The sequence below is a fragment of the Silene latifolia genome, chromosome X (genome assembly GCF_048544455.1).
Source record: "Silene latifolia isolate original U9 population chromosome X, ASM4854445v1, whole genome shotgun sequence".
Classification (NCBI taxonomy): domain Eukaryota; kingdom Viridiplantae; phylum Streptophyta; class Magnoliopsida; order Caryophyllales; family Caryophyllaceae; genus Silene; species Silene latifolia.
The window spans coordinates 335,430,010-335,453,988 of NC_133537.1; the positions used below are offsets into that span (position 1 = coordinate 335,430,010).

At 44.0% G+C, this 23,979-nt stretch overlaps 2 protein-coding genes across 2 annotated transcripts; both read right to left on the reverse strand.

The window, feature by feature from the left end:
• Positions 1 to 557: 557 nt before the first annotated feature.
• On the reverse strand, positions 558 to 6,075 carry LOC141622415 (uncharacterized). The gene is made up of 4 exons (XM_074438448.1): positions 5,851 to 6,075; positions 2,783 to 3,901; positions 1,708 to 1,751; positions 558 to 1,557 (listed from the first exon to the last, which is right to left on the reverse strand). Exons 1-4 carry the CDS (start codon positions 6,016 to 6,018, stop codon positions 726 to 728), a joined length of 2,163 nt encoding a protein of 720 aa, XP_074294549.1. The 5' UTR covers positions 6,019 to 6,075; the 3' UTR covers positions 558 to 725.
• Positions 6,076 to 6,837: 762 nt separating this feature from the next.
• LOC141618966 (uncharacterized) lies at positions 6,838 to 8,858 on the reverse strand. The gene is made up of 6 exons (XM_074436013.1): positions 8,739 to 8,858; positions 8,174 to 8,254; positions 7,961 to 8,057; positions 7,674 to 7,866; positions 7,380 to 7,532; positions 6,838 to 7,065 (listed from the first exon to the last, which is right to left on the reverse strand). Exons 1-4 carry the CDS (start codon positions 8,807 to 8,809, stop codon positions 7,750 to 7,752), a joined length of 366 nt encoding a protein of 121 aa, XP_074292114.1. The 5' UTR covers positions 8,810 to 8,858; the 3' UTR covers positions 6,838 to 7,065; positions 7,380 to 7,532; positions 7,674 to 7,749.
• Positions 8,859 to 23,979: the final 15,121 nt, after the last annotated feature.

Here is a 23,979-nt window from a genome sequence, read left to right on the forward strand (position 1 = left end):
TGTAGAAACTGTTGCATAGAAATTTGTTTGATGTAGAGGGAGCAATGAAATGATGGTTATTGAGAAGATGAAAGAGAAGCATGAATGAAGAAGAAAATAAATGCAGGGGCAAAATCCCGAGCAAGCCAGTGAATAGGGATAGAAATCAAAGAATCGATCTTCCTGCAAATACCAAAAGGGATAGGAGTAGCAGCCATAAGGTTGTCCTTTCATCTTCTTAATTAAACAAAATCCTGGTTCCGCCACTACACTAATAACCTGTATTCTGCTTCAGCTGAAGAAAGAGAGACGATTTGCTTCTTTTTAGTCTTCCATTGGAATCATTCCCCGCAATAACAATGTCGTCTACATACACCAAAACATATAAACTACCCGCAATAACAATTAGTGTGCAGGTGATCAAGGGTTGGATATTGAAAAACAGATCAGTCTATGCAGTTTGGGTCAAGCCATGCTCGGATAAAAACAACACAAGCTATACGAGCTTTTCAGGGTTTTTTGTGCTTAGATATTAGCCAGACGAATTACGCAAGACCGGGTTGGGTCAATTGGCAATTTGTTTTCATGATTCATACAAATAATGTCTTTGCATAAAGTATATAGTAATACAGTAATACTCCTTTATTGTTAAGGGGCACAGTAATACTTATCAACAACACCCAGTGAGCACCGAATGTAGCGGCTGCGGGTTCCCTCACCAGCGGAAAAAAAAAAGAAAAAAAAAATCAACAACGCTCGAACTTGGCCGAAATTTGAACGCCGGAATAATTTCCCAGTATTTCAGCACGTATTGTTCTCGACAAACCGATCTTCATCTCTTTCTTGCCAAACACAATATCTTTTACGTTGCTACAGGACAATATATCCAAGTCAAGCTCGACAACAAGAGCGGCACCTTCAGGAACCACGACCACTGACTTCAATAACGGAATTCTCAAATCATCGACTAATTGTATACGATCAGTCTTTGGTTTATAAAAAAGCCGACTTCTGTAATATTTCTTCGCATACATTGTGGAATAGCTCTGATTGCTATAAGTAGCAAAGACTGACCCACAAATAAAAATGGGAAGGGATGAAGGATGGTCGGGTAGGAACCGGATTTCAACGGTAGCTTGGCATGCACTGTCGAAGATGACGTAATGTAACAAAGCATAGCCATGAGCTCCTTTGATATATGTACATAGTCTTTTATTTAATGGAAGATCGCCTCGAGATGTTATATGATTGTAGTCGAATTCACCCCAGCATAATTCCTTGTTGTTTGTCGGGTCTATGAGATAGAGATACATACGAAATGGATCATGACAGCGCATCGGATACTGACCTTCTATTAAAATAGAACCCTTCTCCTCCGATAAAATATCTGGATTGTCGAGGTCCCGTCCAAAGATATTCTTAACTCGGTCGAGATTAGAATCTTCAACAGATATCTTTCCGCAAACACTAGAAACCTTGTGATTAGTTCCACAAACATATACAGAGAACAACTCCGCCAATGTAAGCCCGTAAAATAGCTTGCTAGCCTCGACTGTGTTGTCGCTTGAACGTGTGCCCCTATTGAATAAACAAGTCAATACCAAATTCTATAGCGAAAAAAATGCTGTGCTAAGTTTTTTTTTTTTTTTTTTGACGACATGCTTTGCTAATGTCGAAGTCAAATAAAAGGATCGCTTCATATGAGAATTTGTATTTGTAGAGACTTACTCAAAATGAGTCAACGTCAAATTCTGTTCTGGATGAGAACGAGCCTGATCAAAAGAGGATTAAGAGCATCAATAAAACAATTGACAACATTAGAAATGTATTGTTCGGGACTTAGAAAACCGATCATGTTGTCCATTAGTTCAATAGTATCACCGAGCTTACTTTTAAAAGGAAAAAGGCGTACTAAGGCAACAAGGCCCGTCTGAAGCAAGACGCACTGTTTCGCTCGTGGCTCGCATGGCCTTGGGCTTAACTGCTTAAGCATATGCTTATTTAGGCCAACTCACCAACGAAATTTAACAAAGTTCAGCAATAGTAAAACACTTTGGCAAAAAAAGACGTCATAATTTGGTATTATCCAGCAAAGTTTTTAAATTTCAACTAACATAACCGAAGTTTAATCACTCTCGATTCCCATGAAGTTTACAAAGCGATTGCTCAGACAAATTATGCACACAACAACATTACTGGGTTAAGTCCATTGAACTATAGGATTAGTTAAGTCATTAAAACAACAATATTACTGGGTTAAGTCCATCGGGTCGGCTTTCAGTCAGGTCCACCTAGGCCCAAACCCGCAATCCCCACCTAGGACCCATACCCGCTAATAGGGCGGAGCACTGATCGGATATCCGATCTAAAATGCTAGTTCGAATCGGAAATCAATCAATCCTAAAGGCAGATATCCATATCTGATCCAAATCTTTCGGATACCGCTAATTGACACACTTTTTTCCTTTTTTTTTTTCACTTTCACTTGCTTAAATTAAATGGCAAGTTAAAGTTTAAATATCCTCCTATGTTACAAAAATGTACTCAATACATCTTTTTAGTGCAATAAATATATTAGGGACTTTATTTAACATTTTAATATAGTATTTCTTAAATTTCGTAAGGATCGCTATTTTTTAATCTGAGCCCTCCATTTCGGTCCGTAGAAGAGGGCCTCTCAAATTCATTAGACGGCCCTGCAAACCAATATTACTAACCCGTAGCTGCCCAACGCTAGTTTGACAGATTGAACTCGTAATATTAACATTTGAAGTCATAAAAATTTGGAACTTAATGAGTTTACCTGGATATTTTTCTGATCATCAATTTTGTTGCTAACGCCGACCCGTGAATTATCTGTCAGTGCATCCAATTCGGCCTCTCCGACATCTTCTCTACTATCAAAATCTGGTATAAACTCCGAATGAGGACGGTCCAAGACCACAATCACTTTAATAGTACCAAATTCATCATCAATTGACTTTTTGCTTTGACCACCCACATGGAACTCAACAGAGCCACTAACTAATCGGCCACGGGAATCTGAGACGTCTGCATCAATGACGAGAGCGGAACCTGCAGGAAGAACCACTACAGATCTAGATAGCTTCATAGTCCTCCCAACTATAACCCGTTCAGGTTGGTCAAACGGCTTGTTGAAAAGCAAATACTTCATATCCCTCACTTCGTCATCATTGTTGCAAAATCGCCTAGCATTGTCGTATCCCACGACAATGCTTCCGTGGACATCAACACAAGTGCTAGTTGTGTCACGCTTAGTATAGATTGCAACATATACAACAACACGACATCCATACAAGAATTTTGCATAGCAAACGAGTGCAAAACAACGCTCACCGTAAACAATATCTTTTATAAGCTTGTTAGAGGTATCCTCAAAATCTTCATTAAAGGAATGCAAATTATGTTTCTCTTTAATCACCACGGTGTTGCGAGACTTATCACTGACATTGAAATCAATGGTGGTGTTTGTGGACGGACCATATGAGAGAACGATATCATATCCCCCTTTTAGGGATAAGATACCCTTGTTAGGAACGGTCTCGGGATTGGCAACGAATTTAGTATAGAGATTGGAAACAACACCTCGGGAGTTAGTAGCATAAATAGAACCATAAACTTCACATGGTTTATCATCATCAATGTCGGTATGTAGTGAGACCGAGAATACTTGAATAAAAGGAGCAACTATATTTCGCTTAACCTCGCTAAAATACCAAGACTGAAATATTTTCTCATCTAAAGACCAGTCCTTTGTAAACCACTTGTCTTCTTCATCTGAAGAAGAACATTCGTCGTCTGAGGAAGAACATTCGTCCTCCGAGGAAGAACATTCGTCATCGGAAAGTGATAGCTTATCAAGTTGATCAAGAGGATACTTATTTACGGTCGTTTGTTCAACCTGCATTTAAAAAGGGTAAAGAGCAAATATTTATTAAATGTCCTAAATTAAAGTTTAGGAAGCGAATTTAAGCATGAATATTGGGATATAATAATATGGCAAGTTTTCATAACAAAAACAGTACACCGCGCACAACCTTTACGATGGCAACAACCAGTGGTGGAACCAGGGAGGGGCAAGCAGGGGCGGTCCGCCCCCGCTGGCGTTTGAAAATTTCCAAATTATTAGTTGAAATTTTCAATTTTTTTTGAGCCCCTTATAATATTACCGTTGCACCCCCTGAAAATTTTCGCCCCCGCTAACTTAAATTCCTGGCTCCGTCACTGGCAACAACAACACGCACGATGGGTCCCCATGCCTTAATTTTTCATAACATCCAAAACTGTACTAGGCAGAGAAAAGCATACCATAACTAGAAGTCTAGAATCAGTGTCTTCCATTTATAAACACAAATTCTCATTGAAGACATGACATATCCGTCACAAGCTGAAGACGGATACCATTTTACCTCACAATATACCCACTTTTTCTCTCTCTGCAACACTATTCATGTGGTCCCCTTTCTCCACTAACCCATTTTGTTACCATTTTATCTCACAAAATATCCGTCACAAATGGTAACCCGTCACAAGGGAGACCAATTGATTGTCTAATTGTACATGTACCCTAGACCCCCAACAGATTTAGCTACACTGACTTTGAAATAGATTTTCGTCCTACACGCTATACTTCTTCCATTTCAAATCCAAAAAAGTAAAACATAAACTCGAAATTTCTCTCACGAAATAAGTGAAACCGCGGTGCTTGGATTTGAAGGGAGGAGTAACTTTTTTTTTCTCCGTATTTTCACAGAAGTTTTATCGACTTGGAAATAGATTTTCGACCTACACGGCTACACTATACTTCTTCCGTTCAAATCCAAATACCCCATAAACTCAAAATTTCTCTCACAAAAAGGTGAGACTGCGTATTAGCTAGCAAATTTCCCAAATTGTCATATCGGAGTACTACATAATCTGAATTTTATTTTAAATTTAATATACTCCTTCGACAAACTTATTTTCACCCCATTTGTTTCTGGGAGGTCAAAGTTCGGAACTTTGACCGTAAATAAGTTGCAGAATAAAAATTATTAGATTATAAAACAAAAATATTTACACTTATTTTCATGACATTTTTCACGAAAAAAAAAAATTCAAAAAAAAAAAAAAAACACGGACAAAGTGTCGTCTTGGAGACCGCAATAAATAAAGCAAATGGGGTGAAAAACAGCCCATTTATAGTATGTTATAATTGGTATGATACGGTCGTATTAGGTAAGTGTTAGCATTGGTCTGATATAGAGGGAGTACTTTATAACTTCAAAATATGAGTTACTACAAATAATGAAATAATGGTAGAGAAAAATGGTAGGGGGAAGCATCCATTTCCATCCGCAAATCAAAATCTCTCCACAATAGAAAAGATTTAGAGGGAGATCCTGTTTTCCGGCTAAAAGGAGCGGAACTAAACGGAGTTGGGTTGGAGTAAATTGAATGAAGCCGTGTAGGAGTAGATTTGAATGAGCTAATGACCAGAACTAAAATAGGCTCAAATTAAGCCGAAAAGAACCGCCTAAAATAGGCTCATGAATTCTTAAATAAGACATATCCGTCTATAACTAAAGACGGCGCATTCCTAATAGGAAAAGCAACAAGTTGGATGGTGGCGGTGGGGCCAAAAAGTCACCACTTTCAAAATTTCATTTGACCGTCTTTAAATTTATGAAGCGGATATATAGCAATAGCAAGATTAGCTGAAAACTAAAATACAGCGGAACGGAAGGAATAGGTGTTAGTGGGAATAGTTAAGACGGATTAACAATACAGTTTCATATTCGAACGATGAATAAAGATTAATTCAAAATTAAATTAGAAAAAATAAATAAATAAATAAATAAATAAAAGAACCTGAGAAATAAAATTGGAGGAGCAGAAGAAAGAGGGGAAAGGGTGGGCCCTGAGATGGAGGAAGTTGAGAAGAGCGTCATCGTACTTTGTTGTCGGTAGCTTGGTGAGTACACCTCCTATTTGTTGCCGTCGTAGGTTTCTTGACACTATTGATCCGATTCTCATCATCAATTCATCATCCCTAATAGTCTAAAGTCTAATACAATTACGATTGCCAATTTGCCACGACATGTTTAACCTAACTTCTAGTGGGTTCAATTCTAGTGTTGTTGGATAATACCTTGGTTTGGGTTGACTCAAGGCAAAACCAATCCAACTCGATTTTCCAAATCCGAAAAAGTTGACCCAATAACCGAAATTGACCCAAACTTCAACCTTTGAATTTGACCCGAAACCTGAATTAATTAACCCAAGCCGACCTGAATATGATCCGAGATTTGTTGACCCGTAGAATCGACTCGACCGACCGAAACTAACCAACCCGAAAAAATGACCCGACAAAATATAACACTAGTTGGAAAAAAACAAGACTTGAAATTACTAATTTAAAATCACACTTTTATATTATTTACACTAAAATAACGAATCAATCTAACGGTAGGTATTTAGCGTAACTTTTTTCTCGTAATCATTGACACAAAAATGACACGAATTCAAAATAACTCCTACCATTGGATGATAAAAATACTTCACATGTTTATAAAATCCAACCAACGAACCGAATAAAAACCAGATAATTTGGATTATTTCTTGTTCGGGAATCCGTGAGTGAAGATTGATGTAAAACACTTAACCGCCGAGCTAGCTAATAGCCTAATACGGAGTATTTGTTTTTCCGATTGAAAAGGGCCCTAAAAAATACAAGTTAATCTAAGGTGTTACAATCAACATAATGTTTAAAATAAAGTATTATAAATAAAGAGAGTGCCCTTAGGAGACGAGCTAGAACATTGAATCCAGTTCAAGCTATATCATACAAGCCGATTTCGAGCAGAAGTGAGATCAGTCAGTATCAAATCGTCTTGATTACACCCTTAATTATATTTGTGCAAACTGGAGACCATATGGGATAGCTCAATCACTGTATGATTATATCTTGGTGATTGAGTTCAATAATTTACCATTTGTGTTGTTGATTTTTCTTGTAAGCCTTAGTTTATGGAAGGATTTATTTTCCCAAATTTGTACCCTCCAATCCGCCATTATTGTAAGCTCCTAAATGTGCATTTGATAAAGTACTCTACTTTAAAATCAATCCAATACCATTTCCTCCACCTCATGAGCTTTCTACCCGCGACTTCTTAAGAATCATTTTTTATTCTCGTAAAAACACTTTTAGTCTTAACTATATTAACTATAAACTACTCTGTATTATAATCAACTTTTACTCGGTTTTCTTAAATAGGGCTTCCTTTTTAAATACAACTTTTTACTCAGCAATCGCAACACAAAATACAACTTCACATAATCGACATTTCTAAATCATAACAACACACATGTTCCAGTCATTTTAATACAAAACATACGACGAAAACATAATCCAGATAGCAAATATATTACAACCACCGCCATTCTCTAATAACCGCCGTGAAAGGAACTAGTGTCCTTGGGATGGTAGACATAACCTGCAATAGCATCTTCACCTTCAAGTTCGGGACAATGGGAACACTTGCGACTATTACCTGAAATTACACAAATTAACCACATTAGAAATAACTACATACATAAACCTTAAACTTGAATATAAATTTAACAGTCTTATAAAAGTAAATTAAAAAGAGCTTGGTTATTGAAATGGTAATAATAGACATTCATTTATATACCTGAAGAAGAGTCGATTAGTATTTCACAGAAGCGCAAGATTTCCCGATTTGTGATGTCAAACTCAACAAAATAAGTTCATATAGTGGAATCTGCAGCACCTTTCCGCTTAGCTTTAAAGTTCAAATGAGCAAAACAACTCCAAGTGAGAAAAATAGACGCATCCATCGACTCCACCAGTTCATAATCGGACATCTGCAAATTTTCAATTAAATATCTTCATATTTTTAAATAATTATACCTTGATCAAGGGGAAGGGGTAAGAGAATGAAAAGAATAAAGGGCGAACCTCAGGGAAGTTTATCTGGATTATTGGGAAACATTCCTCACAAATTTCTTCACTCTGTTTCTTGTAAGTGTTAGGATCATCCCAGCCAGGCGGATGCCTAAAGTAGCCAAAAAGACGAGACATATCGTTTAAAACAGGGCAACAGGGCATATGACAATGATAAATAGGGAGTATGTAACATAAATTAAGTAGTAAAATGAAGATGAGACTTACGACAAGAGTTCCTCGATTTCTTTCTCACTATCTGCAAACTCTTCAGAGGTCATATACGAATAAAATGGTGCACCGCCCTCCCTGGAATATATAACAAGATAGCCCCATGATTAATCTCTAAAGCTCATTTTCGGCCAATCCATAGATTACAAAACCAAAATAGATGGTAATACAACAGAATCGATTAGTGGAGATCAAAATTTGACATTATCATGATGGGGTTTCTAAATAAGGAAAGAGTGAAAAAAACCCGACTAGCATGAAAAAGGAAAGAGGGAGCAATACGCGGACTAGGAGGCAGTAGTTGATGTGCAAATTGAGTTATTATGTCAATAGCACTTTGCTACTACAGTAGGTTAAATGTTTGCAAAACCAAAAACAATAAATTTTGAATGAAAAAACAAAAAAAAAAATATTTAAAAAGAACCCTAAATTGAAAATCACATACTATAATAATACACACAATTAAGCCGATAAAACCGTAACACGACAGAAGAATCAAGAAAGATAGCTAAGTATCCATTAAAGATTAACGACGACGAAGAAGTAGAATCAAAAGACGAACCGTGAAATATCGTCGTGCTTGCGTTTAGTATCATAGCAAACTCCCTCCTCTCCAATTTTCACCTTCATCATCCTGTATACTAGGCAAATTTTAGTTTTTTTAGGGTTTACGGAGTATATTTTTCAACCGAAACTCTTATGTGATGATGCCAATCGGGACACTATTTATATATTTTTATCGGTTTCTAAACCATGTCTGGTTAGGAAAGTAAAAAAGAGAGAGAATTGAGTGATGTCTTTATGGAAATTGAAATATATAATTATTTTTTGTTTCCTTAAGAGAAAAAGAATTGTACATTTATTGACTTTTTGAATTTTTGTATATTTTATTTTTTTTAGTTCTATACGGTTTATAAATTACATTTTTGTTTTGAGCTTATATAAAAAAAATTGATTGAGTTTTTCAAAAAAAAAATTGAATTATAACATAACTTTTTGAGATTAATGTTTAAGTAAATGAACTCAAAAACTTTATAATCAAACTCAAAAATTTTAAATTAAAATTTAAAAACTTTATCTAATGCTCAAAAAGTAGATCATCGATGATGGACTACATTAGATTAGATGTATAATCCACCGCTTTGGTTTCCTAAGCATGTTAGAAAAACTCTTCATTTATTGAGCCTGGTTATGAAAGCAACGCCAAGAGTCAACTGTGGTGTGGCCAGTTTGTAACAACTACGCCTTATTTTGAACCACCTCCGACCACACCAATTCGTTGGAAATTAGGCCACGAAAACTGACCCGTCAAGATGGCCACTTGAATCGTCCACTTAATTGACCGTGGCCAGTATGTATATCCTAGTTGATTCATAGACCGTGGCCCATGCCTTCCGCAAGCAATTGAGTTTCGATTATATAGTTTTTTCAACAAGACTTGTAAGAGATTTGCGAGAATTTGGACTCAATTACTTGATCCATCCGGTGCTAGGACCACTTTACCACTTATGTGAAACCGATGTATAAGGATAATTTTCCCATGATGCTATACTTGGCAGAAACTCAACGTAAGACTACACATGAACACACTTTTTTTTGAAAACGATGAACTGTTTATATTAAAACAAAAGAGTAACAAGTACAACGGACGGAAAAAGCTAGCTAGGCTTACAGATCAATGACGATGCAGAACTAAAAGGTTGCGGATTTCTCGAATTGCGTGCCGCAAATAAACTGGTACTGGCTTATTCAAAACCAAAGAGACAGAAGAGAAAAGTGGGTGATTGAGCGCAACGCATAGAGAGCAGGAGGGTCCTGGTAGGGCAGCAAAGGCAGCGGAAGTACGAAGGGAATTCAGCACAGTGTTGCCAGTGACAGACTCGGAATATGAGGTAAGAAATCTATCTTTGACGTTTTCCCTCTTCACATAGATGTAGTAGTAAATATCCGCTGATGGGGTAGAATAATCAACATGGGAGGAGACGAGAAGGGGAGGAAGCAGGATCGGGAAAAAAACCTGGAAACTGGCTATGCGAATATACAAGGTAGTCAGCGAGACGAAGGATACGAAGAGGGTCGACTGCGACTTCGTCAAAAATAACTGAATTTCGTTCCATCCATACAGCAATTGGGTGTGAGAGCAACCCGAGTTTCAGTACAGGTACAAAATATGATCAGCAAGCCAACGATTGAAAGTGAAGCCAGGATTAAGCCAAGGAGTTAATACCAAGCAGGGAAGATCACCACAGATGTTGGGCAATAGTGCAAGTACGGAAAAGATGATCCAGGGATTCAGGGTGGGAATTACAAAGAGCACAGGAAGTACTTACCTGGAGACCACGGTAGGAGAGATTTGTTAAAGTTGGGAGGATGTTATGAGCCAAACGCCAGAGCAGCAAGGGAAACTTGGTAGTGCAGCGTGTTTTCCAAATGATTTTCCAAGGGAAGGCATCCGACAAAGAGAGCGGACAGGAAGTTGAAGTATGAGATAAAAGATAAAGAGTATCAGGACTTGACCATGTAAACGGCATCTTCTGTAAACTTCCAATAAAGGAAGTCGTCAATATCCAGACTTGGTGGCTCCATAGCTATGATATCTTCAGCACACTGTGGCTGAAAGTAGCGGAACACCATAAGAGGATTCCAATCACCAGATGAAGTGAGGAGATCCGAAATAGAGTATCCGGACTTGACCATGTAAACGCCGTCTTCTGTAAACTTCCAATAAAGGAAATCGTCAATATCCAGACTTGGTGGCTCCATACCGATGATATCTTTAGCACACTGTGGCTGAAAGTAGCGGAACAGCATAAGAGGAATCCAATCAGCATAAGAGGATTCCAATCACCAGAGGAGATCTGCAGATTGGCGTACAGAGGGAATTTCTCCATTAACCCAACTGCTGGTGAATAGATTGATCAAACGACCATTACCAATCTTCCAGGCAAAAGCAGGCGAGCAAGACCTAGCAGCCTGGCAAATGCCCGACCACAAAAACGACGGTTGTGAAACTTGTGATTTAGTACTCGGGAAAGGAAGATCCTTCCTATATTTAGGGACCAAATACTTAGCTAGCAAACCAGTAGGATTGAGGTGGATGCGCCAAAGGTTCTTCAAAAGAGAAGACTGACTGAGAAGGTGAACATTTTTTATGCCAAGACCGCCGCTCTGTCGAGGTTGATGAAGAAAATCCCGAGCAAGCCGGTGAATTGAGTGCCGTTTCAGGTCTTTTCTCCACCAAAAAGCAGAAATCAAAGAATCGATCTTCCTGCAAATACCAAGAGGGATAGGAGTAGCAGCCATAAAGTGGTTAATAGAACCAAGCAGGATGGCAGAAATGACAATTAGCTTACAAGGTTGACTAAGATGAAGGGAAGACCAGGACACGATCCGAGAGGTCACTTTACACACACACACACACGAATACATAATGAACTTTCAACCCGGACACAAATGCCCTACAAATAAGGCGACTTCCTGAAAACAATGACAAAATTATGCCTCCCTTGTAGCAATAAGAATCAATTCTAATGTCAGTAGTAATACTCCCACATCTTTTATCAATTAGCTCTTAGGGTGCTGCGCAAATTTTTCGGCCATTTTCATAGACAATACTCACATTTGCTCCAACCATGTCGTATAAAACTAATTAGCCTCAAAATGGACATTTTCATGGACAATACTCACATTTGCTCCAACCATGTCGTATCAAACTAACTAAATTTTCAAATGTTATTTCTGTCCAAAGAAATTTAAAGCCCGTGAGTTTTAAATGGCGCACTACTAAAAATTTAGGATATATTTGCATTCATCAGGGACGAAGAAGCCACATGACCAGCAGATGTCATCATGAAACGCCCGTCCAGCACTGCGACACAAGCAGCATCAGTCTTGAGATGAGGTTGGACTAATTCCCACACCTTTTTCTTCTGAATCTGCACATATTCAGTCAACGACAAACTGTTCTTAAAATGGTAATTAGTAGGAAAAATGGAGGATTAGAGTAGCACAAGCATACGGTCACGTAAAACAGCCTAAAATCTAGTTTGCCCGAACCAAGATTATTACAATTCGAGAAGAATTTAGTCATATGTTGCTGTCACATAAAATAAAAGGAGTAAGAACTTAGAATAGACAAAGCAGTGAAGTACACACCGAAACAATAAGAGTATTGGCAAGAACAACGACCTTTCTATCCTGCAGTCAACCACATACAAAACTAGCCTGAATTCTTGGTTTGTCAGACTCAGCTGCAAACAAATAAATACGAATGAATCTAATAGAATGCCCTACAAATTATACTAACGTCCCAAAAATCTTGACCTTCATTCAACTGCCACTTCCAATACTAAACAACCACAACAGCGACAAAACCACAAGAGTATCTTAAAAGATACTTTTACCCAAATACTACAGAACATTAAGTCATAAACGATAGATTCGAGTCAAATGGGGAGACATCATCATTCAATCATCGCCTGACTTGCTAACAACTTGTGTGATAACAGGTGATTCAACTACTACAGAACATTAAGTCAAATTATACTTCCAATACTACAGAACATTAAGTCAAATTATACTTTCAACCTACTCCACTCCTCCTGTATCTCGTCGACTAGCTAAGAACTAACAACTTGTGTGATAACAGGTGATTGATATTGAAGCTTTTCTGCTTAAATCATGGGAATACTATCTTCAATTTGTGAACAACTTTTCACAAACAATCCAGCATTACTTCATAGCAACTTTAAATTACTTCCAAGGTCCGGTACTCCAATGTAAAAATGATAAGTTCGAAACTTTTTAATTAGACTTTCCGCTTCTTTTTTTTTTCCACTTGGTTACGGTATTGCATTACTAGTAGAATACTAATTCCAACCGAACCTGGCATCACGAGCGAGCTATACGAGCTTTTCTGTGTCATTTGTGCAGCAAGGTTTTTTGTGCTTAGATATTAGCCAGACGAATTAGGCTGGGCCGGGTTGGGTCAATTGGCAATTTGTTTTCATGATTCATAGAAATAATGTCTTTGCATAAAGTATATAGAAATACAGTAAATACTCCTTTATTGTTTCAACCTGATAAAGAAAATACAGTAATACTCCTTTATAGTTAAGGGGGCACAAATCATGTAGGTGATTTTATCAAGGAAGCCGATTTCGAGCTAACTACCCTAAAAAAAAGGAGTTAAGGAGTTACAGAACAATACCAGAGTTCTAATTTTATCAAGGAAGCCGATTCCGAGCTCACGCCCTGAGCTAAATATCAACAACGCTGATGGGGCATATTCTGCACCCGCTGACCGAGTCAACATATTGAGCAAGGTCAAAGATATCCACAGCAAGTCAACGACTTGGACAGCCTAGCCGATGCAGCCTATCGGCCTGTCTGTTGGGTCTCGGCCAGGCAACTAGCCAGCCGGGGCACACATCCGCGTACTCATATCCAAGACCCCTCGGTCGGCCTGCCATGGGTCCATCGGCCGAGGGTAGAACGGTCTTTCCACCTGCTAGCCACTTGGCCACTTGGCCACTACGTGACAAAAGGTGAAAGTCTATAAATACTCCTCAACCCTCATTGAGGAAAGGATCCACAATTTAACCTAAGAATCACTATTCATCTGGTAATATCTTCCTTATCTCTCTACACAATACACTTAGCCAAGTAACAACAACTTATCTCTCTAAGCTTACTGACTTGAGCGTCGGAGTGAGTACGCTCGGCCAAAGCCGAGCCCTCAATTTGTTCATTGTTTCAGGAGAGGTCAAAGGGGGACTCAATCAAAGACGTCATTCTACTAGCACGGGTGGTAACAATACTTGCTCTGGAATTACACCCGGAACAATTGGCGCCGTCTGTGGGGAAAGATACTAGAAGCTAGTCACATTCATTCCCAAACAAAAAAAAAACACACAAAAACCCACCCAGAAAGCTAAGAAGATGTCGAAACAACAAGAAGTATTCGTGACCGACGAAACCGAATTCTGCCAAGATGATATCATCCCAAATTCTGGAGTTGTGCAACCCTCCACCGGCCGAGTGATCCAACCGGAGTACGGGATGCCGATAATACCAGATACGCCGCTGCCCACCGACCAAGTCACCATCATGGGACATGTGGTTGATGCAGCAAAACTGAAACTACTCCTGGACCTAATTGGTAGTACGCCGGCTCACACTGTCACACCGACAAGAGCGGCGGAACCCGTCCAGGAGATCAGGGCCCAAAATGTGACTCCAAGAAACTTGAACGAAGCTTTGGAGGAGGCTGACAAAGTCAAGACGCCGGGGGAACCCAGAGCGACAGCGGCAGACCTGAGCCCTTCCCGCACTCGAGGGAGGACAGCATCGCCGCGGCACCAACGAGGCCTACCCCAGAGGAGCGAAAGAAGTCCAACTCGCCAGAGTTGGAGAAGAAGCCCGACTCACCAGAGTCGGAGGAGAAGTCCTTCCCGCTACGAGGAGAGGAGCCGGACTAGGAATGCGAGGAGCCGATCGCCGCGTGTCGTTCGACACGTGGTCAGACAGCCCCTCAGTGCCTATGTCCTTGAAACCGCCGTGCCAACCAAACTGAAGTTGCCGGCGCTCACATACAAAGGGGATAGCGACCCCACCGACCACGCCGAAGCTTTTGAGTCGTACATGTCGGTGTGGGAACAACCCGATGAAGTCTGGTGCTGAGTCTTCCCAACGACCTTGCATGGGATGGCTCAAAGTTGGTACAAGGGACTCCCCGACGGCTCGGTATACTGTTACGCCGACCTAAGGGACGCCTTTTTAGTCCAGTACTCTTGCAATAAGAGGAGGGCCGTGGAGACATCGGATCTCCTAACTATCAGACAGGAGAGGGGCGAGTCTCTGCGAAGCTATGTGAAGAGGTTCGACGCCAAGGTTCAGCAGATTCGAGAGATTAATCCCGAGCTGGAGATTCGAGAGATTAATCCCGAGCTGGCGGCCTTCGCGCTGATGAAAGGCCTCCCAAGGGGAGACTTAAAAAACGAGCTCATCAAGTACGGAGGCCTGGGCTTGGACGCCGCCAGGAAGATGGCCGACCAAGCCATCAAGGTAAGAGGACTATCACAAGACCTGGGTAAGCCACAGCGAGGCTGGGCACTCAGAGAAGAAGAGCCACCGGGAGGACAACCCGGATAAAAGACGCCGTGACAATAATAGGTCACGGTCTGACAAGTCTGCCGGGAAACAGAACTCGACGGGCGCCGAGGGGAGTTCGGGACCGTACTACCGAAAGCGGTACAATGATCACACCCCCCTGGTCGTATCTGCCGCCGAGGTCTTCGCCCTGAGCAAAAAGGAGGGTCAGAAGTGGGAAAGGCCCCCCTAGGCCGAGGAGTGACGGTGACACGAGCCAGTACTGTGAATACCACGGCCACACCGGCCACTTAACAAACGACTGCCGACATCTGAAGAATGCCATTGAAGAGCTGATCCGGAAGGGGAGCCTCGGCAAATACGTCGCCAGAGATCAAAAAACAGATGCCGACGGGTCAAATAAGAAATCCGTCTTTGAACGGGTATGAGTAATCAATGTTGTCATCGGGGGCAACGAGAACGGTGGGTCCTCTCATGGGCACAAACGGCACCTGAATGAACTATATCAGGCCATCAACTTTGTGCCCAACACAGCAACCCCCGCTTCCAACATCCCCGATATAACCATTGGGAAGAAGGACTACGAGGGAGTCATCGCTCCTCACAACGACCCACTTGTAGTCCACCTGGACATAGCCAACCACTTGGTGAAGAGGTGCCTGATTGACACAGGCGTCTACACAAACATTATGTACAGAGAATGCTTTCTCAGCCTCGGTCTGAAGGTTGAAGACTTGAGCCCCTGCACCAACCCGTTGTACAGTTTTTCTGGGGCCGGCCTGGTACCCCTGGGGTCAATCAAGCTGCCGGTGATGTTCGGCGAGGGAGGTGCGGCCAAGAACGTTATGTCTGAGTTCGTGGTCATTGACGGTTCATCTGCCTACAACGTCCTCATAGGCCGAGTCACTCTGAGTGAGGCCGACGCAGTAATGTCCATCCGGGCCCTGACATTGATGTATGTCTCGGACCGGGGGGAAGCGCATAAGCTCGTCTCAAAGAACGAGAAAGATGAGGTAGTCAATGTCCAAGTATCCGCCAGAGGGTGCAACACGCAATCCTTCAAAGTGGCGAAGAAATCAGAGAAGGGGAAGAGCCCATCCTTGCAACAGGAGGGCGAACGCATGGAAACCTCCGTCGGCATGGTCGAAGGAGCTGAGACTGAAGAGGTGGAAATTGACCCAGGGCGCACCGTAACTATCGGTGTCAACCTGGAACCAAAATTCAGGGCCGCTCTCCTAGACCTGCTGAAGAAGAACAAAGACGTCTTCGCCTACTCAGCGGCCGAAATGTCAGGCGTGAGCCGGGAGGTAATTATTCACAAGATGAACGTACTCCCCACCGCTCGCCCTGTCAAGCAAAGGATGAGGAACTCCTCAGTCGAGAAAGATGAGGCCATCAAAGCCGAGGTAGATAAATTACTAGCGGCGGGCTTTATCATGCCTTGTACTTATCCTGAGTGGTTAGCTAATGTTGTGATGGTGAGGAAGTCATCGGGGGCGTGGAGAATGTGTGTAGACTTTACCAACCTTAATAAAGCATGCCCCAAAGATTGTTATCCCTTGCCTCGGATAGATAGTTTGATTGACGCCACGGCAGGCTACACTATGCTGAGCCTGCTGGACGCCTTCTCGGGGTATCACCAGGTATTCATGGCCGATGAAGACATGCCTAAATGCTCATTCATCACTGCTAACGGCACATACATGTACAAAATGATGCCGTTTGGTTTGAAGAACGCCGGTGCAACGTACACAAGACTGGTGGACAAAGTGTTCCAAAATCAAAAAGGGCGAAACATTGAGGCTTACGTCGACGATGCTATTGTAAAAGCAAGTCGACAAATGAGCACTTGGCCGATTTACACGAGACATTTTGTTCACTAAGGAAATACAAGATGAAGCTCAACCCAATGAAATGCAACTTCGGTGTCCGGGCAGGTAAGTTCCTCGGCGTACTTGTCAGCGCCAGGGGAATTGACGCCAATCCAGACAAAGTCCGAGCAATCCTAGACCTGCCGGAGCCAAGGAATCGAAAAGAGGTTATGATGCTGACCGGGAGGATGGCGGCTCTAGCACGTTTCATCTCTCGGTCAGCCGACAAGAGCACCCCATTCTTCAAAGTGTTGAAGGGGAATAAAGACTTCAGCTTGGGGGAGGGGAGGAACAGAGCACAGCTTTCAAGCAACTGAAAGCTCATCTTCAGACTCTCCCAACCCTGTCCAGGCCGATGCAAGCCGATGCTGGGGAGACGCTATACCTATACATAGCAGTTACCTCGGCCACGGTCAGTGCCGTGATCGTCAGAGAAGAGAACAAGCAGCAGCACCCAATCTACTTTGTCAGCCATACATTGTTGCCCGCCGAAAGAAACTACCCGCTTATTGAAAAAGCAGCCTTTGCTGTCGTCGTTGCCGCAAGGAAGTTAAAACCCTACTTCGACGCCCATCCCGTGACGGTCTTAACCGACCAGCCATTGGAGAAAGTATTGGAAAAATTTGAGCAATCCGGCAGACTCATCAAGTGGGCAGTAGAGCTATCCGGTTTCGGCATTCAATACAAACCGAGGCCTTCGATAAAGGGGCAAGCACTTGCAGATTTCCTGGCCGAGTGCACATATCAAGAAGAGATACACCCCGGTGTATGGGAGGTATTCACCGACGGGTCCTCCACAACGAACAGCGCAGGCGCCGGCATCCTTATCATCAGCCCAAACGGGGACGAGTTTGAGTACACTTTGAAATTCACCTTCCCGGCCTCAAACAACGAATCCGAATATGAGGCGGTGATAACTGGAGTCGAATTAGTCAGAGCCGCCGGAGCAGAACACATTGTGTTGAAGACAGACTCACTGTTGGTTACTAACCAAATCAGAGGAGAGTTTGAGGCGCGAGACGATGGGATGGTAAGATACCTGGAAAGGGTGAAAGCTGACACAGCAAAATTAAAGTTCTTCAAAATTCAGTGCATCCCCAGGTCCGAGAACAACCGAGCCGACTCTCTCTCAAAACTTGCCAGTTCAACCATCAAGAATATCATCCGAACCGTGCTAGTGGATATCAGGACTGCTAAAAGCATCACCGACACACTCTGCACGGTGGGCAACATCGAGGCCGAGACGACGTGGATGACTCCGATAGTGAAATACAAACTTACAAATGAGTTGCCGGAGGACCGCAATCTCTCGGCCAAGATAAAACGGATCGCCGCCAGGTACTTGTTGTTTGAAGGAGAATTATACAGAAGGTCCGTAATAAAACCACTCTTGAAGTGCGTCGGTCCAGCCGACGCGGAGCTAATTTTGACAGAGATTCACGAAGGCATCTGTGGTCATCACATGGGGGCAAGAACGCTAGCCCACAAAGCTCTCCGAGCCGGCTATTTCTGGCCCACCATGCTTGAGGATTCCAGAGCCAAAACCAAAAAGTGCAAGAACTGCCAAATGCATGCTCCGGTGATACACGCTCCTTCCCGAGACCTGCAACCGGTGCTTAATCCCCTTCCTTTTGCACAGTGGGGGATGGATCTATTAGGGCCATTTCCAACGGCCTCCGGAGGAAGAAAATTCCTGATCGTCGCCATTGACTACTTCACCAAATGGATTGAAGCGGTGGCGGTACCTGCGAAGACGACGGCGGCCGTAAGAAAGGTAATTTGGGAAAATGTCATAACTCGTTTTGGGTTACCCCAAGTCATGGTATTTGACCACGGCCGAGAGTTTTGGAGTGACACAATAATGAGCTGGTTGGAAGAACTTGGTATCAAATTTGCATACTCCTCCGTCTGCCACCCACAGAGCAACGGACAGGCGGAGGCAGCCAATAAAACAATCCTTAACGGTTTGAAGAAGAAAGTTGAAGACCTAAAGGGAAGATGGGCCGATTAACTACCCGGTATCCTGTGATCCCTTAGAACCACAAAGAAAGAAGCAACGGGGTACAGTCCTTTCCACTTAGTCTACGGATCTGAAGCAGTCCTGCCAATTGAAGCAACGGTGCCGACATACAGAACGCGAACCTTTGACCCAGCCGAAAATGAGGAAGGCTTGAAAGCCTGCCTAGACCTGGTCGAGGAAAGCCGAGATACAGCACGCCTCAACTTGGCAGTATACCAAAACCGGATGAGAAGAGCCTACAACCGAAGAGTCCACAAAAGGGACTTAAAAGTAGGAGATCTAGTTCTAAGAAAGTCGGCCGCCACCAACAAAGGAAATATTCATGGTAAATTGACGGCCAACTGGGAGGGTCCCTACAAAGTGGTTGAAGAGATGAGGCCGGGTACATACCGGCTGACAGACATGGAGGGTGTGCCTTTGATGAGCCATTGGAACACTGACAACCTAAGGAAATACTTTGTATAGCGGCGGAGGTGTCCAAAACTATTGTCGGCACCCCAACGCGTGTTTATATCTAATGAAGAATCATCCAAGTTTTCCATCAAAGTGTTTATCCCCTCCGTGGTCATATCGAGGTAGACGCCACGGTTGCCACCGGGCAGTCACCCCAAGAAAAAGAAACGCTGTCGAGCCGTAACCCCGATTACCTCGGCCAAAGCCGGGAGCGACGGGGACACAACGACCGATACGCTAGAAGAAACGTATACTCAGTACAGTTGAGACGCAAATCTAGCCGCCTCGGCCAACCAAAGGCCCGGCAGAGGAAGCGATAAATATGTCTACAGATACGAACGCTATCGAGCCGTAACCCCGATTACCTCGGCCAAAGCCGGGAGCGACGGGGACACAACGACCGATACGCTAGAAGAAACGTATACTGAGTACAGTTGAGACGCAAATCTAGCCGCCTCGGCCAACCAAAGGCCCGGCAGAGGAAGCGATCAATATGTCTACAGATACGAACGCTGTCGAGCCGTAACCCCGATTACCTCGGCCAAAGCCGGGAGCGACGGGGACACAACGGCCGATACGCTAGAAGAAACGTATACTCAGTACAGTTGAGACGCAAATCTAGCCGCCTCGGCCAACCAAAGGCCCGACAGAGGAAGCGATCAATATGTCTACAGATACGAACGCTATCGAGCCGTAACCCCGATTACCTCGGCCAAAGCCGGGAGCGACGGGGACACAACGACCGATACGCTAACATGTTCACAACAGCGGTTGGGAAGCGCAAATCTGACGCCTCGGCCATACCGAGAGTGAAAGAGGAAGCGACCAATATGCCAACATGTTTTAAAAAGATGTTAAACACAGTTGAGATACACATTCTAACTGCCTCGGCCAGGCCGAAGGTAAAAACGAAAAAGCGCTCAATTAATAACGCAAGAAGACAAGTGAAGTATGGTGATCAAAAAGCCCCGGCCAAGCCGAGGGCAAATAAGACAAACTTTATTGAAAATGATTACAGGGAGAATACAGACGACGGCCGTCCCCATAGGGATAAGCCTAAACACAACCTACCAAGAGTTTTACAACAAAACAAGGAAAAGAAAAGCAAAAGATTACAAACATATCATTTGAAGCGCCAAAAGATGGCAGGGAGGAAAGGCTCAATAGTTGGCCCCCGAACAGCTAAAGCTATCCGAGATGTCGGGTGAGTCTGGTGACGACCGCCCGTCTCCCTATACCTCTTGCTGCCCTCCATCGGCAGCAGCAGTATCATCTTTGGTGGCCAGCTCAGGAGAAGGCTCGACATTTTCAAGTGCTTTCAGCCTCTCAGCCTCCTCTTTGGCCTCCCTCACCTTTGCATCATAGGCCGCCTTGGCCTCAGCTATCTGAGCCGCCTTCGCCGCCTCCGCCTTCTCCGCAGCCGCTTTTTCCGCAACATCGGCCATCTCATCCAGAAGCTGGTCAAATTTGTCCCACGGGAAGGAGCCTTCGGGAACGAGCTTCTTGATTGCCTCTCTGGTCGCTTCCTCAGCCTGGTCCCGGAATTGGGCGCACATCTTTGGGATAAGCTCAGTTTGAAGCATCTCAATATCCTTCTCCTTTTGAGCAAGGATAGCCCTTGTGTCCCTTTGCGCCTCCGACTGGGCATGGTAAAGATCCTTCCATTCTTCCCTCTTGGCAACGACGGCGTCGTAAGCGCCCTTGTACCTGTCCCGCTCCTCCATCAACTTGGCGGTGGCGGCATCAGCAGTCTCAACTTTGGCCCTCTCGGCCACTAGCAGCTTCTCAGCTTCCTCCTCACGCTTTCGGGCAGCAAGGAGATCCAGCTTAGCCTTCCCGGCTTCCCCCTTTGCAGCGGAAAGATCAAGTTTAAGCCGTTTGATCAATGGCCCAGTTTGGGCCATGGCCTTTTCTTGCTCCATAATGTGGGAGCCGGCTAGTTGAGTCCACTTCGCCAGCATCTTGTATATTCTCGTACCCTCTGCCACAAGCTCGGTGGGGGGGAATCTTCTGGAGCGAGGAATCAGCGGTGGCACTTCTATCACCCGCCTTCTCAGGCTGCTTCTCTAATTGCCGTTCAGTAAGAACGACGGCTGCCGACGGCGGATCTACAAAAAATTTACACAGAGCATCCATGTCAACCTGCATTGACACGTTAGAGAGTCTGTCATCGGGAATGTCCAACGAACCAGCTAAGTCTGAACCGCAATTTAGATCCGTACCAGTCTGGACCCTCTTAAATGGAGGGCCGGCCGAGTCTTTCTTCTCCCCGGCAACGGTGGAAGCAGACGGTGGCTCCTTCCTCTTCTTTGGAGGAGGAGGGCCCTTTGCAACGGTCACCACCTCCTCAGTGATATCGACGACCTCCACATTCTCCTTCTGGACCGCTGGGGTTGAAGAGGGAGTTGGGATTGAAGCCGTCGCCGACCTGGACGCTGCCTTTGGTTTTCTTTTCGGCACGCCTCCGAGAACCCGCGCTTGAGCCACCGCTGGATCCAATGCCTTCAGCTGCTTGTCCATGAGTTCGTTGGGAGCCAGTCTACGATCACGCGCGTCAGCCGTAGGATGCCGTTGAACGACCTTCCCGTCCTTATCAAGCCCTAACCTCTTCAAGGTCCTCTCAGACAGATTCTGGCCAAACCGGTCTGCAAGAAACCAGACAAGAGTTAAATAAAAGAAGTATAACAAAGCTCTAAAACAGGAGCATAACAGGCAAAGATGGGCCTCACACCGACCCTACTCACCCTGGTTGAGGGCCGGTATGAGGCCGACGCGGCAAAGCAGCTCATCCTGAAGAATAATCTGAGTCGGGGGCACCCATCTCTTCTCAGCATCAAACAGCTGCATCGCCCGCCTCTCATCCGCATTAAGATAGACCTTCGAAGCGTCCATCTTCAGCTTACCCCGGGTGACCCATTTGTCATGCTCTGCCTTACTCTCGCACCGCAAATTAACTTGTCTTTGAAAGGACCGAGGGCGGCGGATAGTCATCCGGCACCTCGACATACACCCATCGCCCCTTCCAGGTCCTTACGGGGAAGAGAGCTTATCAACGGAGACATAGCCCGCTCCATCTCGCACGCTGTACCACCCCACTTTACCAGGTCGATGGCAAGATGATGAAGCCGGCGGAATAAGTTAACTGTAGGGACCTCCCCCTTAAAGAGACAGAGCCACACGAAGCCAACTATCGTCCTAATGGCCAACGGATGCAGTTGAGCCACAGCGACGTTCATAGCTTTGATGATGGCCATGACGTATTCATTCAAAGGAAACCGGAGCCCATACTCCAGGTGCCTGATATATACGCCGATATGACCCGGGGGAGGGCAACAGACCGCCTGACCCTCCTCAGGGATAACGATTTTGTACCCCTCACCGAAGGAGAAATGACTCTCGAAAAGAGTTCCACCGAACTGACGAATTTATTGGTCCAGGCACGGTCAAGACCAGTCATGCAGGCCTCGCCGTGATCCGGGATACGCGGCCTCTCACCATCAGAAGGAGTCCTCTCATCACCATCATCATGAACATCCTCATCCTCCCATTCCTCCAAAATTTGTGGATCAACTTCGGGAGAAGGGGACCTAGGACCCCCGGACCTTAACGGGATGGCGTCTAATACCCCCTCCTCATCAGGACGCGACGGGGAACCCCCCCGGCGCACGGTTACTAGGTCCGGCATCAGCAGAAGACATGTTCACAACAAATAAACTTAACAATTAAAAGTTGGAAATTTTGTTGTTTACCTTGAAGAAAAGCACTTGCCGAGGTGACAACTACTCTGAAAATTAGAAGAAAAAGAAGCCCTTGAAAGTTTAGAGAGGAGAAAATTTTGGAGAAAATGAAATTGGTGGCCAATTTCAGGGACTAACTGCCCTATTTATAGGGGAAAGCCCATGAAGAAGGACCAATCAGGGCACAGCCCATGAAGCGTCGACCAATCAAATGTAACAGACACCACGTGTCAGACATGCAACCACGGAATGTCAATCGTTGTAACAGTTGAACGTCAATCAATGCAACAGTGACCAAGCGTCTTCAACACGCCCCTTCATATCTCTTTGCCTATTCATCTTCCTCAACAAATTCCAAAGTATCTGTTCTCCGCCGGCCACATGATCAACCAAGCTAGGTAGCACCGGCCGGGGTCAATCAAAAACAACCGGCACTCTCAACCCTGGTCTCGGCCAACGTCACTTTCTTTTCCACATCGGATGCCCTTTACACACTGATAAAGGGGTTTGTCGCACTCCCCCGATCAAACAAATAACTCAACTAATGTAGTAGGGTAGTCGAGGTCGAATCCACAGGGAGCATGGGTGATTATTAATCGTTTTAAATTCTTA

Excerpts from the sequence above, each read along its gene's own strand:
- LOC141622415 (XM_074438448.1), bottom strand. The coding sequence starts at position 6,018 with ATGATGAGAATCGGATCAATAGTGTCAAGAAACCTACGACGGCAACAA. Across the intron at positions 1,752-2,782 it reads ATGATCAGAAAAATATCCAG|GCTCGTTCTCATCCAGAACA; the intron begins GTAAACTCATTA and ends TCTTTTGATCAG. Across the intron at positions 1,558-1,707 it reads TTGACGTTGACTCATTTTGA|GGGCACACGTTCAAGCGACA; the intron begins GTAAGTCTCTAC and ends TTTATTCAATAG.
- LOC141618966 (XM_074436013.1), bottom strand. The coding sequence starts at position 8,809 with ATGATGAAGGTGAAAATTGGAGAGGAGGGAGTTTGCTATGATACTAAA. Across the intron at positions 8,255-8,738 it reads AAGCACGACGATATTTCACG|GGAGGGCGGTGCACCATTTT; the intron begins GTTCGTCTTTTG and ends TATATATTCCAG. Across the intron at positions 8,058-8,173 it reads GAAATCGAGGAACTCTTGTC|GCATCCGCCTGGCTGGGATG; the intron begins GTAAGTCTCATC and ends TGGCTACTTTAG.